At 38.7% G+C, this 13,608-nt stretch overlaps 1 protein-coding gene across 1 annotated transcript in view; it reads left to right on the forward strand.

The window, feature by feature from the left end:
* Nucleotides 1-13,608, forward strand: part of SLC44A3 (solute carrier family 44 member 3) — a 99,638-nt gene that overhangs the window by 36,777 nt on the left and 49,253 nt on the right. Inside the window, exon 9 of the mRNA XM_074188217.1 lies at nt 3,626-3,812. Within this exon, the coding sequence (XP_074044318.1) occupies nt 3,626-3,812 (187 nt within the window). The remainder of the gene's footprint in view (nt 1-3,625; nt 3,813-13,608) is intronic.

Genomic DNA, 13,608 nt, shown 5'->3' on the forward strand with positions numbered 1-13,608 from the left:
GCTCAGGGTCACACATTAAGTATCTGAGACAGAATTAGAACCCAGGTCTTTCTGGGACTCATAAATCTAGTATTTGTCTCACTACTCTATTCATTTTCTTTACAACCTGTGAGCCAGGTAGAGCAAATGTCATTAGATTCATTTACAAATAAGGAAATCAGATCTCAAAGGATATATGACTGCCCTAAGGTCACACAGCTAGGGAGGGGTAGAGTAGCTGTTCATGCTGATCATGTATGGTGATTACATGGCCATTACATTACAGTCCCCACAACCAGGAAGTTTCTAAAATTTCTCTCCTCATCATAAAAATTACAGACCCAGGACCAGGGAATAGTACCTTTGGTGACATAGGAGAGGAGCATTTGATTGATGCTCTTCTCCCTCTCATAGACACACAACCAGTCCTTGTCTCTTAGTGAGAAGGAAAAGGGAAATACTGTCTTTTCCTACTCCATCCTCATCTCTTTCCAAGCCCACAGCTCTATCCCTCACCCCATCATCTACCCTCAACAAAATTGCTTCCCATGCTTCCCAACCCTGAAGTCAGAATGTTTCGGAGAAGGGGGAAATAGGAAAAGGAAAGAGAGAAGAGAAAATAGAAAGTATCAAAGGAAAATAAAATTTATCCACACACCCTGCTCTGGGGAGGCCCACAGCCACTTTTCTCTTTTCCAGATCCCCCACATTTGTCCAAGATCATATGTAGCAATGAGGATGAAGAGAAGAGAAGGGAATAAATCCAAACTTCTCTTCCAACCCTTCTAAACCACAGCTTCCTCCCACCCAATTCTATCCCAACTTTCCCAACCCCAGTCACAGCTTCTTCCCCGCAGCCTGGCCAGCTCTTTACTATCCCAACAGAACCCTTTCCTGAGACTGTTGAAGGAAAATCATTGACTTGGATCATTGTCAGTGTGAAAGAGGGGCAATTGAAGAAGGGCTTCTGGTATCTTAGATGTTTTTCCTGTTGTTGTTTTCATAGAGACTGTTATATATGATGGCTAGGTCCTTAAGTACAATTACGGTAATACCACTGGTGCCTCCTGAGTTAAATAGACTGGCTCGGGAACCCAACCAAACAATCAACCAATGAATAAACATTAAGTATCAAACTATATTCAAGGCAGAGTGCTAAATGCTGACTTACAATTTGCATTCATTTTCATGAGCATCTTCAAATGACCACTATCTTGAATGAAGAGACAAATGGAGGAAGAGAAGAAGAATGAACACACCTCACTTGTAACTGGAAATCAGGCTAGAAATAGTTATGTGATCTGAGGCAGGTCACTTGAGCTCTCCAACCCCAACCCCAGACCTCAATTTCTTCATCTAAAAGCTGAAAGGGATAAACTTAGATAATCTATAAGGTCCTTTTCAGTTCTACAATTCTATGGTTCTAGAAGATGAGGCATAGTCCCTGCCTTCAAGGAGCTTTATTAATTAATCAATAGTACTTATTAAGTTCCCTGCCCTCAAGAAGTTCACATTCCAATTTGAGAAATGAAAGCAACTTTATACACACAAGATAGATGCAAAGTATTTGGAATTTGCTGTTGATATTTGTCCTTTATTTTCTTGAAGAAGACCATGACATCAGAGATTTGATACCATCACATACAAAATATGACTTTAAGCATTAAATAGCTTTAAATTGCCTTGAAAATTTTGGGACACCCTATATAATAATAGTAAAATTGGCAGTTCTATAGTATTTTACAATTAGAAAGTGCTTTGCATACCTGTAATGCCCTCTTTGGACATTCCTAGAGGTGTTATGCATGTTTTTTTGTTGTTTGGGGGTTTTTTGTGGGGGGGGGGTTTTGCAACGCATTGAGATTAACTGACTTGCCCAAGGTCACACAAGGTCAAATATGAACTCAGGACCTCCTGAGGTCGGCGCACTATCCACTATCCACTAACTGCCCCAGTTTTGTATGTATTGAAGGACTTGTTCCTCCTGGTTGCCTAAGAGTATACTGAGAATGATGCACCAGGGACTTATTTGAGTTGACTGCAGAGACACATGAGGAGGAAGGATTTCCAATGAGTTTGCTAAGAGACTTTTGAATAGCCTCAAGGACTCCAGCATATCATTCAAAAGTGGAGGTGTTTATCCCTCTCATTGGTATAAAGCATCTCACTCCATATTCTCTCAGTCAGTTAGGAGCCACATCTCCCACCACCTACATAACCCAGTGCTGATCCAGGAACTGCCCAATGAAGCATTATATACATTGTCTCATGTAATCTTCACAGTAACTATGGGAATAAGTTAATATTACTATTATTATCCCCTTCTATAAACAAGTTAGAGATGTGACTTGTTCAATACACCTAAATAACTGCTGAAAGTTGAATTTGATCTAAGACCTACTGGTTTTATAGCTAATGTTTTCTCTATCCCAGTCTCCTACAAGATGTATTACAAAATATATAATTATAGGCTCATAGATTTAGCTCTGAAAGGGAACTTAGTATGTCATCTAGTCCAAACTTCATTTAATAGATTGATCAATCAATCAAAATTTATTAAATGCCTACTATGTGCTGGATGAGGAATCTGAGTCACAGACAATTTAGAAAATTTTCTCAAGGTCAAACATTCACTAAGTGGCAAAACTAGAGTATAAATGTACAAGCTTGGATTCTAAGCTCTTGCTTCCTTAGTCCAGAGTGAGAATCTCACTTTTTTCCCCCAAAGTTCATCCCATTTTGCTTCATTTGCAACTTACATTCAAATAAAAGATAAATATAATGGTACAAATATAATGGCACTGTTGACTTTGATTTCTCATCTCACTCCTCTTTATCTTTCATCAGTCTACCATTTTTATTGAGCACTATATGCACAATGACCATTTATAGGGAATACTGTGGGATAAATGTGATAGAAATAAAAAATAAATATTCTGCCTAAGAAAGTTCATAACAACTCCCTTTCTGTGGTTTTATCTTACTGCCCTTCTTCATTTCATCTGGGCACAGAATGTATTTTTAATTGTGACAAGAGTAAGCAGAACATATTCATTGAACATTAAATACCTACTATGAACCAGACTAATTGCTAGGAATCCCACCCTCAAGGAACTCCCAATGTAATGGGGGAAAGAACAAATAAACATACACAAGCAAACCCTCTCTCTCTCTCTCTCTCTCTCTCTCTCTCTCTCTCTCTCTATATATATATATATATATATATATATATATGTATATATGTAAAATAGGAAATAATTAATAAAGATTAAAAAGGCAATAGAATTCAGGGGATATGGGAAAGGCTGCCTGAAGAATAATTTTAATTGATACTTAAAGAAAGCCAGGGGAGCCATTAGATGGAGCTGAGGAAGAACATTCTGGGTATGGGGGACAGTCAGAGAAAAATACCCAAAGCTGAGAAATGGAATAGCTGTTTATGGAAATATCAAGGAGGGATTTATCACAGCATCAAAGAGTATGTTATAGGGAGGAAGGTGTAAGATGACTGGAAAGGTCAGAGCCAAACAAAGGAATGAACTGTTTCCTGAGAATTCAGTAGCTTTCAAATTTTTTAAAACTTAAAAAACTATACAATTCTCTAGGCATTTTAAAAAGAATTTTCTAATAGCTTTTTCCTTAACAGGTGGTTCTGCTTATACTGATTTTTGTTCTCAGAGAGAGGATCCAATTGACAGTAGACCTTTTGCAAGTAACAAGCAAAGCTATCAGCATTTCCCCTTTCCTGCTCCTCCAACCATTTTGGACATTTATAATTCTCATTTTCTTCTGGGTGCTGTGGGTTGCTGTACTACTGAGTTTAGGAACTGCAGGTAAGTGGCCAGATATTTTCTGTTACCTCTAATTCTTATACAGAAAAAAAGATACCTTCACCTGGAGGTGCGATTTATTGTAAAGGTTCATTCTCTTGTTGCAAGAGGAGACACCATGGCAAGGAGGAACTGATAGAAATGGAGAAGACAGTGTCAGAATGTCAGAACTTTGCCATGGAAGAAACATAGGATGGTGTTTTCTACCTCTTGTAGAGTTGTAACTTTGTTTATTGTGTATCATATTATCAGTTTATTATTTGATTTTGTGTGAAGTAATAACAAAGCATTTTTAAAAAACAAGTATAGAGGCAGCTAGGTGGCATAGTGGATAGAGTACCAGCCCTGGAGTCAGGAGGACCTGAATTCAAATCCAGACTCAGACACTTAATAATTGCCTAGTTGTGTGACTGTGGGCAAGTCACTTAACCCCATTGCCTTAAATGAATTAAATTTTTTTAATAAAGCAAATATATATGTACACACATATCCATAAAACTGACAATGACCATGACATTGACCTGAAACATCAACAATAACAATCAATTTAATATAAACATATATGTATATGTTTTTTTTATATATATATCTTGACAATGACCACCTATGATGCCTCTCCTCTTGTTGCCAGGATCTTCAGTTCTAGATACTGGTCATTCTATTCTCTCTGGAGCCTTTTTTTAAGTTTTGTATCTTTGAACATCAGATAGATTTTTACTCACTGTCTAGAAATATTTTTTCCCCAAAGAATCTGCAATTTCATTCAATTAAAAGGCATACATAAAATGCCTATTATGTAACAGGTACTATTCTAGGTTCTAGACATCCCAATGCAAAAGGAGAATTAAGTCCTACTTTCAAGGAGTTTGCCTTCTATTGAGAGAGGTGAGAGATGAGAGATGAGAGATGAAAGAGAGAGTCATTATGTGATTTCATTGGCATAGGAAATTTCCAGAAGAAGGAAGTCCTTCTACCAGTGCAAGTTGGCACCTTCTCTGCAAGTTACATTCTTATAAAGTTACCTAAAACACCAAGAGGATAAGTAACTTGCCCAGGATATGATGAGTCAAATATACAATTCTAATCCAGGTCTTCCTGGTGGTGGTGGTGATCATAATGACAATTATTATTTTAATAATAATAATAATTATTATTATTATTATTACTACTAGCATTTCTGTGGTATATCAAGGTTTACAAAGAACTTTTCAAGTATTACCTCATTTTACTGTCACAATAACCTTTAAAGGTATTTTGGGTATTTTACAGATGTGGAAACTGAGATAAAAGTCAAATGACTTGACCAAAGTCATATAACTAGTACATATCTATGAAAGGATTTGAACTCGGGTCTTCCTGACTTCACATTCTATCCATCATGCCAGTTAGGCCAACACGCACTAGATGTAATTTTTGAATCCACATCTACTAGATGATATTTTGAATAAATATAGAAGAAATACTCTCCCTCTGCTCCCACTCCCCACTGAAATGAATAAATACAAAGTACTTGGTGGGCTGGGGGAAACATTCACAGTTTAAAGAGTCAAAAGAAGTGTTCTGTAGAAGGCAGTATTTGAGCTGAGTCTTGAAGAGATGGAGTTTAAGAGATGGAAATGAGGACTGAATGCATTTCAGGCATGGGGGTGCCAGTGCAAAGGCATGGTGAAGGGAGATGGCATGGAGAGAAATGGCTGGACCATAGAATGAAGGAGGGGAGTTAATGTCTAATGAGTCTGAAATAAGACGACAGTGCAAAACAGAGGGTATTATTAATTCATACAGTGTTTTCTGAAACTGCTGAAGCATTTATAGCTGAGCCAAAATAATCCAGAGATGTTCCTGCGGAAACAACAGCCTCATTTTTATATCAAAATAAAATCCCAGGAAGTTTTTAAACTTCAGGTCACGGTACTGCCCCTGGAGTCCCTCTGTCTGCACTAAGCAGCCTGGATGGCATTGAGTCAATTCTTGGCCAATTCTGGGTATCCATCAATGACATCCTAGGATTGTAGATTTGAAGGTGGAAGGGACATTGTAGAAATCATCTATGCAACCAAAGAAATTAAGCCATGACCACAAATATGGCAAGTCAATGCCAAGCCAAGATTCAAGAAATCACAGCATCCCAGAGTTGAAAGGGACTTCAGAGACTACCTGGAGTAGACCACCTCATACCCAAAGACAAATCTCTTCTATAGCATCTAGGACAAGTGGTCATTCCTGAAGAAGGAAGACCTCTGGCTACTCATTACCTCCAGAGGGAGCTTCTTCTCCTTTGAATCAAACTAATTGTTTAGTTTTTCTTTATATCAGACTTAAATCTGTCTCTGTGTTTTGCCTACCTATTCCAAGAGCTTAGCTTTCTAGGTCCAATTAAATCAAATCTTACCCTTCTTCCATAGATCAACTTTTCAAATAACTGAAGAGAGCTCTTCTAACTTCCTCAAGTGTCCTCTTCTCATCACTACTTTCTGCCTCTCTGGAGTATGGAGCGATGAACTCCAAATCTGTTTTTAAGGAGAGAACTAAGTTCAGAAATCTCATTTCTCACCTGATTGCATAACTTTGGGATTTCTCTGACTGATCTCATCATGCCCTGGATTGAGTACCTCTTCCACCCTTTTCAGTTCCTTTTGCATTTTGTCTTCCCCTATTAGATTATAAACTCCTTGAGGACAGGGATTATCTTTATTTGTATTTGTAACTCCATTGTTTAGTTTCTTCCTTGGCTCCAAGTAGACAATTAATAAATATTAATACAATAATAAATATTAATAAATATTTACTAACTGTTGATGCCAAAAACATATTGACTTCCAGTGATCCTCATATGACATAATCTGAGACCCACCCCTCATCATTCTGATGTTCTTCCTTTGGATGGATGTTTTCCAGCTTATCAACATTCTTGCTAAAATTTGGTACCTATTGCTGAGCCTCCAGATGTGATGCTTTGTTATCATTTTATCTTTTCATGTGAATTTTCAGTCTTCCCAACTAAACATATGAATTTTTTGACTCTTGGGACCATGCCTTGTAATTCTGGTGGCAAGTTCAGTGCCTTAATAGCCATGATATCTTTCATCACAGTGTGTTGAATGGATGGAGATAACACTATAACCTTTTTGATTTACTTGAACCAGAGTTATCAAGGAAGCAATAATTTTTTTGTGTGTAATTAGCCATGTCATCAGCATATGGTAAAACTCAGTGATGGATTGTGGATGATGCTATCAAATGAGAATCCCTAACCCTGACAAGAAGCAAGGTCCACTGACCAAGATACTAGTTTATATAGCTGAAACTTTTCTAGACTTGGGTCAGGAAAACCTGAGTTTGAATCCTAACCCCCCACATTTACTTATTAGAAATGAGACCCTAGGCAAATCACTTAACATTTCTGTTCTTTGGTTTCCTCATCTGTAAAAAAAAGCTACTGAACTCAGATTATTCCCCATATTTATAGGATTATATATTTACTAAGATAGACTTCTTTTCTTGGCTGACTTTCTTTTGAACCAAGGGTTAGGGAGGGTAGCTCCTGAATCACATGTGGCCTCCTAGCCAAAATAAATAAATCAGTTCATACCTGTGTTGATTCATCTCCTAACCCCTGAGATTACCTATGCCACATGAAGTTCTGAACCTGGAGGCTATAGAACTCAGACTTAGAGAGAGGAAGTGGGGAATATACATTTATTAAGTGCCTACTGTGTGCTAGGTATAAGTGTTTTTAGATATTATCTCATTTGATTCTTAGAGAGCTATCATGACTCCCCTCCTCCCCAGCCCATACAATCTGATAACTTTAGGATACTCACCATGCTTATCTCTTCTTTCTATTTCTATTCCATCCTCTCTCACAGTTTATCCCCTTAGGAACAGGCTTTCTTCAACTAAATCCTCTGGGATCTATGATTTTATTGTTCAGGGAATTCCTAATGAGGAAATTCCCTTTACTAATGAAAATCAATAACAGCTTGGTGGCTTAATGGATAGGGTGCCAGGCCTAAAATTAGAAAGACATGAGTTCAAATCCAGACTCAGACATTTATTAGCTCTGTGACTCTGGGCAAGTCATTTAACCTCTATTTGCCTTAATCAACTGGGAAATGAAATATCAAACAGATCCAGTATCTTTGCCAAGAAAACCCTGAGGACAGTATAGTCCATAGGGTTCATGAAGAGTCAAACATGACTGAATCGACTGGACAACAATACCAGGCTTATAATTGAAAATCATAGTGAGTTGCATGAGGCACTAAGAAGTTAGGTGATTTGCCCAGGGTCACAGAGCCAGCATGTCAGGAGTAGGTCTTGAACCCGAATCTTCCTGACTCTAAGGATCACTCTCTCTCTTTCTCTCTTTGTTTTACATGGTAACAATTGCTAATCTAGAAAACTTATAGTGATATGTTAATGGAGAAAGGCCATAGTTGTAGAATGAGAACAATGTTCACAGTGTCCACATCCATGTTAAGGTAAACAATCTGGAAAGACTTCAATGCTGGTCATCAATTTAGTGATGAATTGCACCTACAGAGAACTGATGGCCTAATGAGTTAAGTGACTACAAAGATGGATGGTATACCTCCAGCCTCTTGGCAGATAGACAGTGGACTCTAGGTACAATATGAGGAATAGGTTTTCAGTTGTGGTTACTTTAGTCAGTCAAGAAAAATTTATTAAGTACTTAGTGTCTGCCAGAATTAAACTCGGCAGATACGAAGAAAGGCAAAAGCATAATCTCTACCTTAGGTGGCTCACCTTCTAATAGCAGGGTAAACATGCAAAAAAAATTTACACCCATGATATTCTAGTGTATAATCTCAGAGGTAAGGGGCCAGCAATGAGAAGTGGGAAGCAGGACTGGAAAGGGCCTTTTATAGGAGAGATTTCAAGGAAGCCAGAGAAGTCAGAAGGAGGAGGTGAATAAGGAGAGCATTCCAGCTATGGGAGACACCTAGGGGAAAAGACTTGGAAGATGAAGGGTTATGAGTGAGGGGCAATAGAAAGGTGAAAGAGTTCAGTGTACCAAGACTATAGAGGGAGGAAAGGGCCAGGTTATAAAGAACTTTAAAAGTCAAAAAGAAGATCTTAACATCTGATTCCCTAATTTTCTTTGTTAGATCTTTGTTTTAGCAAAATTACACTGACAAAAACATACATCAACAACTGCTAATAATAATGTTTTGTAGGGGCAACTAGGTGGCACAGTCAATAGAGTACTGGCCCTGGAATCAGGACTATTTGAGTTTAAATCCCACCTCAGACACTTAGTAATTGCCTACCTGTGTGACCTTGGGCAAATCACTTAATTCCATCGCCTTAAATAAAAAAATTAAAATAAATTAAAAAATTTTTAAATATTTTTAAAAACCAGGCCAAATAATAATATTTTATCCTTCATTTTTGAAGACTACCATGACAGGGAGATGATGCCATGACAAGAACATAATTGGATTTGTGAGGGGCTGTGCTAAGTCACCAGTCTTACTTTCTCCTCCAAAACCATCTGGATCCAGTGGCCAGATATGGATCAGGGTGATTGGAAATAGCCTTGGATACAAGGCAATCGAGGTTAAGTAACTTGCCCAAGATCACACAGCTAGAAAGTGTCTGAGGCTGGATTCAAACTCCCGTCCTCCCGATTCCAAAGCCAGTGCTCTATGCACCCCACCATCTAGCTGCCCCTACTTCAAAAACTAAGTTAGAGTGAGGAGAGACTTAAGGCAGGAAAATTCATGTGTCATAAGGAAGGAATCAGGGCGACATGAGTTGGATCTATGGGATGGATCATTAAGTAGTGACTGAAAAATAAAATTAAAAAGAACATCAATAATTTTTTTTGCAAGCAGAAGAAGCTTCTTGAAGCCCTCCTTCCAATGCCAAACATTGTAACATTGCTATGATTTCCAAGATCCTTTATTGTTATTACTTCCTTCTTGTAGCTTGGAGTTTTGGGTCTTTAAGGCCAAACTAGTAGAATCCAAGCTACAGTAAATTCTACCAATCAGGAAAGGCTTTAAGGGATGGTCCCAGTAATAGCTTGAGACTGGCAAGATGACCTGTCCCATACAAAGAAGACATCTTTTTTTTTTTTTTTTTTAAGTTTTTTTGCAAGGCAAATGGGGTTAAGTGGCTTGCCCAAGGCCACACAGCTAGGTCATTATTAAGTGTCTGAGGTCATATTTGAACTCAGGTCCTCCTGACTCCAGAGCCCGTGCTCTATCGACTGCACCACCTAGCTGCCCCCAAGGAAGACATCTTTAGTTCTCAGAAGCCTTTTGGTCAGCTTGCCAAAGTCTCTGCTTTAAGAGACCAGAGGAAAAACAAGAGGAAGAGGCCTAATAGGCAGAAGCACTTCATAAGTGAATAGATTTCTCAAGAAACATGTATTTCAGAACAATTAGGTTGCACAGTGGATAGAGCACCAGCCCTGGAGTCAGGAGGATATGAGTTCAAATCCAGCCTCAGACACTTAATTGCCTAGCTGTGTGACCTTGGACAAGTCACTCTTAACCTCATTGCCTTAAAATAAATAATATTTTAAAAAAAGAAATATATTTCAGGACAGGTGGCTCAGTGGATAGAGAACCAGCCCTGGAGTCAAGAGAATCTGAGTTCAAATTCGCCCTCAGACACTTAATACTTAACTGTGTGACTTTGGGTAAGTCACTGAACCCCATTGCCTTTCAAAAAAAATTATGTATCATTACATAATAGAGCATTCCTGAAAAGTTGTTGCTAATAATAGGCAGCAGAATGTCAGCTCTTTTCACATTTGGTGTAAATAGGCAAGGGGCTTGGGATCTAAGAAACCACGTCAAGATATGGAAATGTTGAGTCTAACATCCCAGCTACAAATGTTGTGGTTGTTGACCATCTTTTCCACTTTGGTCTAATGTTGTTAGAAGCTCAGGAAGAGGAACTAAAACAGGAGGTAAATATTTGCAACTTTTGAACCATCATTCGGTTGAAAGAATTAATATTTGACATGCATAAAAACCCCAAAGGGAAAATATGATAGGCATCAAGGAAGGTTGAGTGTTTGTTTCTTGAACAAATGGTTTCATTGAGAATGTGATGTTATCAGCCCACCCCACAGTTAATAAATTCTATGAGAATTAAAGCATAGGTATGCCTAATTTCTTCCCTCACTTAATCACTGGTCGCCTCGGTGCAGTCAGCCATGATAGCACTCACCAACTAAAATGGAAAAAGCAGAATAAAAAATTGCAGTAACCTCAGTAATCCAGCAGATGCTGTTGTTGTACCGAAAGGTAACCGGATGAACTCGGCCACATTCGACTTGTGTCTTCCCCCAGCTGCCCACGTCACCAACCTCTGGCAGCCTTTCCCTGGGCGGCTGTTGAAGGGTCCTTTTCCATCTGTGTGGCGGCTCAGAGGAATGAGCACAGCTGACATCGTGAACAGAAATTGTGAGAACTGTACTCAAGCTACCCAGAATATGAAAAGTTATGTGCTTAGAAAGAAGACCCCAGGACCTGTTTACACAATGACAAGAATCTTGTAAATGGAAACTGCCCTGAAACACAGTTGGACTCAGATTAAACAAAATGATCAGCAATGATCTCAGAGACCAGAGAAGGAACTACCATCCTCTCCTCTCAGGAAGACAGTTGAGGGACTAAAGGAGGAGAATATTGGGTTTGATGGCACACTTTGTCAAGACAACAGCTTTGCTTAATTTTTTTCTCTATTAAAGGGAATCGTTTTATCCCCTTTATTCAAGGGGATGGTGGAGTGTAATATCAGGAAATATTGACTACAGAGAAAAAAAAATAGACATAGGATCCTAGATTTAAGTACTGGAGGAGGACTTTGAGGTCATCAAATCCAACTTTTTATCCACCGCCATTTTGTAGATAAGGAAAGAAATGGAGAAGCCACAAGGAGAGGGTGAGTTGTTCATTTGAACTCAGGCTCTCTTGACTCTAAACCATTACAGTATCTACTAACTCTGCATCCTTTAAGAACCTCAAATTCAATAAAACTTGTATTTTTAAAAAAGAAAGGAGATAAGATAGTCTAATGGAAAAACAACAACAATTGAGGTCCAGGCTGAATTTTGTCTTTTGATTGACTCCATCTCACAAGTATGATGCAAGGATGAAATAAAATGGTAGATCATTTTAGTCAGTCAAACATTATTTAGTATCTGCATTATTTCAGGAGGGGGTGCCATTAGTGACATAGTAGATGAACTCCACTCTGGAGTCTGGAGTCCGGAAGATAGATACTTAAAAGCTTGTGATTCTGGGCAAATCACTTAGGCCTGTTTGCCTCAGTTTTCACAGTGTTCTCAGAAGGAAATGACAAATCACTCCAATACCTTTGCTCAAAAAAAAAGAATAAAAAAACCTAAAAGGTGACCCCTAAATGGGGTTCATGAAGAGTTGGACAACTGAAAAATAACTCAGCCACAACATATATTGTGTTAAGCACTGGGATATAAAGCAAGGTAAGAGATAGTCCCTGCCCTCCTAGAGCTCACATAATGCAAATGACAATGTGCAAGTTGTTCAGTTGTTGCAGTCATGTCTGACTCTGTGATCCCATTTGGATAGTTTTCTTGGCAAAGATACTGGAATGGTTTACCATTTCCTTCTTCAGTTCATTTTATAGATGGGGAAACTGAGGCATACATGGTTTAGTGACTTGTCCAGGGTCACATAGCTAGTGAGTGTGCAAGTAATCATATACAAACAAGCTATTTACAGGACAATAGTGTAGTCACAAGGTGACATTGTCATTTTATTGGAAGATATATATCAGTGTTGATTAATAACTTGCTACATAAATTCAGGATTTAGGGGCTTTGCAGAATACTCTTTGGTCTGCCTGGCAGATTTGCTTTGTCTGGCAGTTTGGCTAGTACCCCCATTCATTTTGTTAACCTTAAATATAGAACATGGTCCTTTTTTTGTGTGTCAACTTTTCAAAAAGCTTAAAGATTCTTACTAGCTATCTATTATTTGCTCAGTATTTGGGAAGATGGCTGGTTGCGAGGAGGACAATGAATCATCTCTGCCTTCACAAAAATCACATGTCAGAGTTGGAAGGAACTTCAAAGACCGTCAAGACCAACCCATATCTGAAAATTAATCCCCTCTCCAACTCATGTGCCAAGAGGTCATCCAACTTTTACTTGAAGACCTGCAGGTGAAGGCAGGTTTGGTGACTTGATAACATCCTATGCTCAATGAACCCATCTGTTCAAGAAACAAACAACCTACTCTAGGCAACGTGAGCAAGGTTTTTTTTGCCAAACTTAAATTTGCCTTTCCAAACCCCTACCCCCTTCCTCTCAGCTCTGCCATCCAGGCCAAGACAGAAGTCCAGTAATTTCACTACAAAAAGGTCCTTCAAATTTGGGGAGTGGCCATGTGCCCCCACAAATTCCATCCTCTTTGAGCCAGCCTTTCTTTGATGTTTTTGTATCACAATCTGTAGCCTTGTCATTGTCCTCCAGATGTTTTGGTGCTTGGAAGTCCCCTGGAAAGGCCAGGAGATACCTCTGGGCAATATAACAGTATTGACAGTATAGGTTCAAGCACAGATTAAATAGTAGAAGGGAACTTGGAGTCAAGGGGACCTGCATTCCAATCCAAGCTCTGACTTTTATTAAACCTTTGCTTGAGGATCATTGTGGGGGGAAACCCAGAATTTCCCAAGAAGCTCATTTTACCTTTTTGGATAGCTCTAATTATTAAGAAAATTTTTTCTTAACAACCCTAAACTTGCTTCTTTGTTACATCCAACCTTCAGTCCT

This window comes from Macrotis lagotis, chromosome 5 (assembly GCF_037893015.1).
Source record: "Macrotis lagotis isolate mMagLag1 chromosome 5, bilby.v1.9.chrom.fasta, whole genome shotgun sequence".
Classification (NCBI taxonomy): Eukaryota; Metazoa; Chordata; class Mammalia; order Peramelemorphia; family Peramelidae; genus Macrotis; species Macrotis lagotis.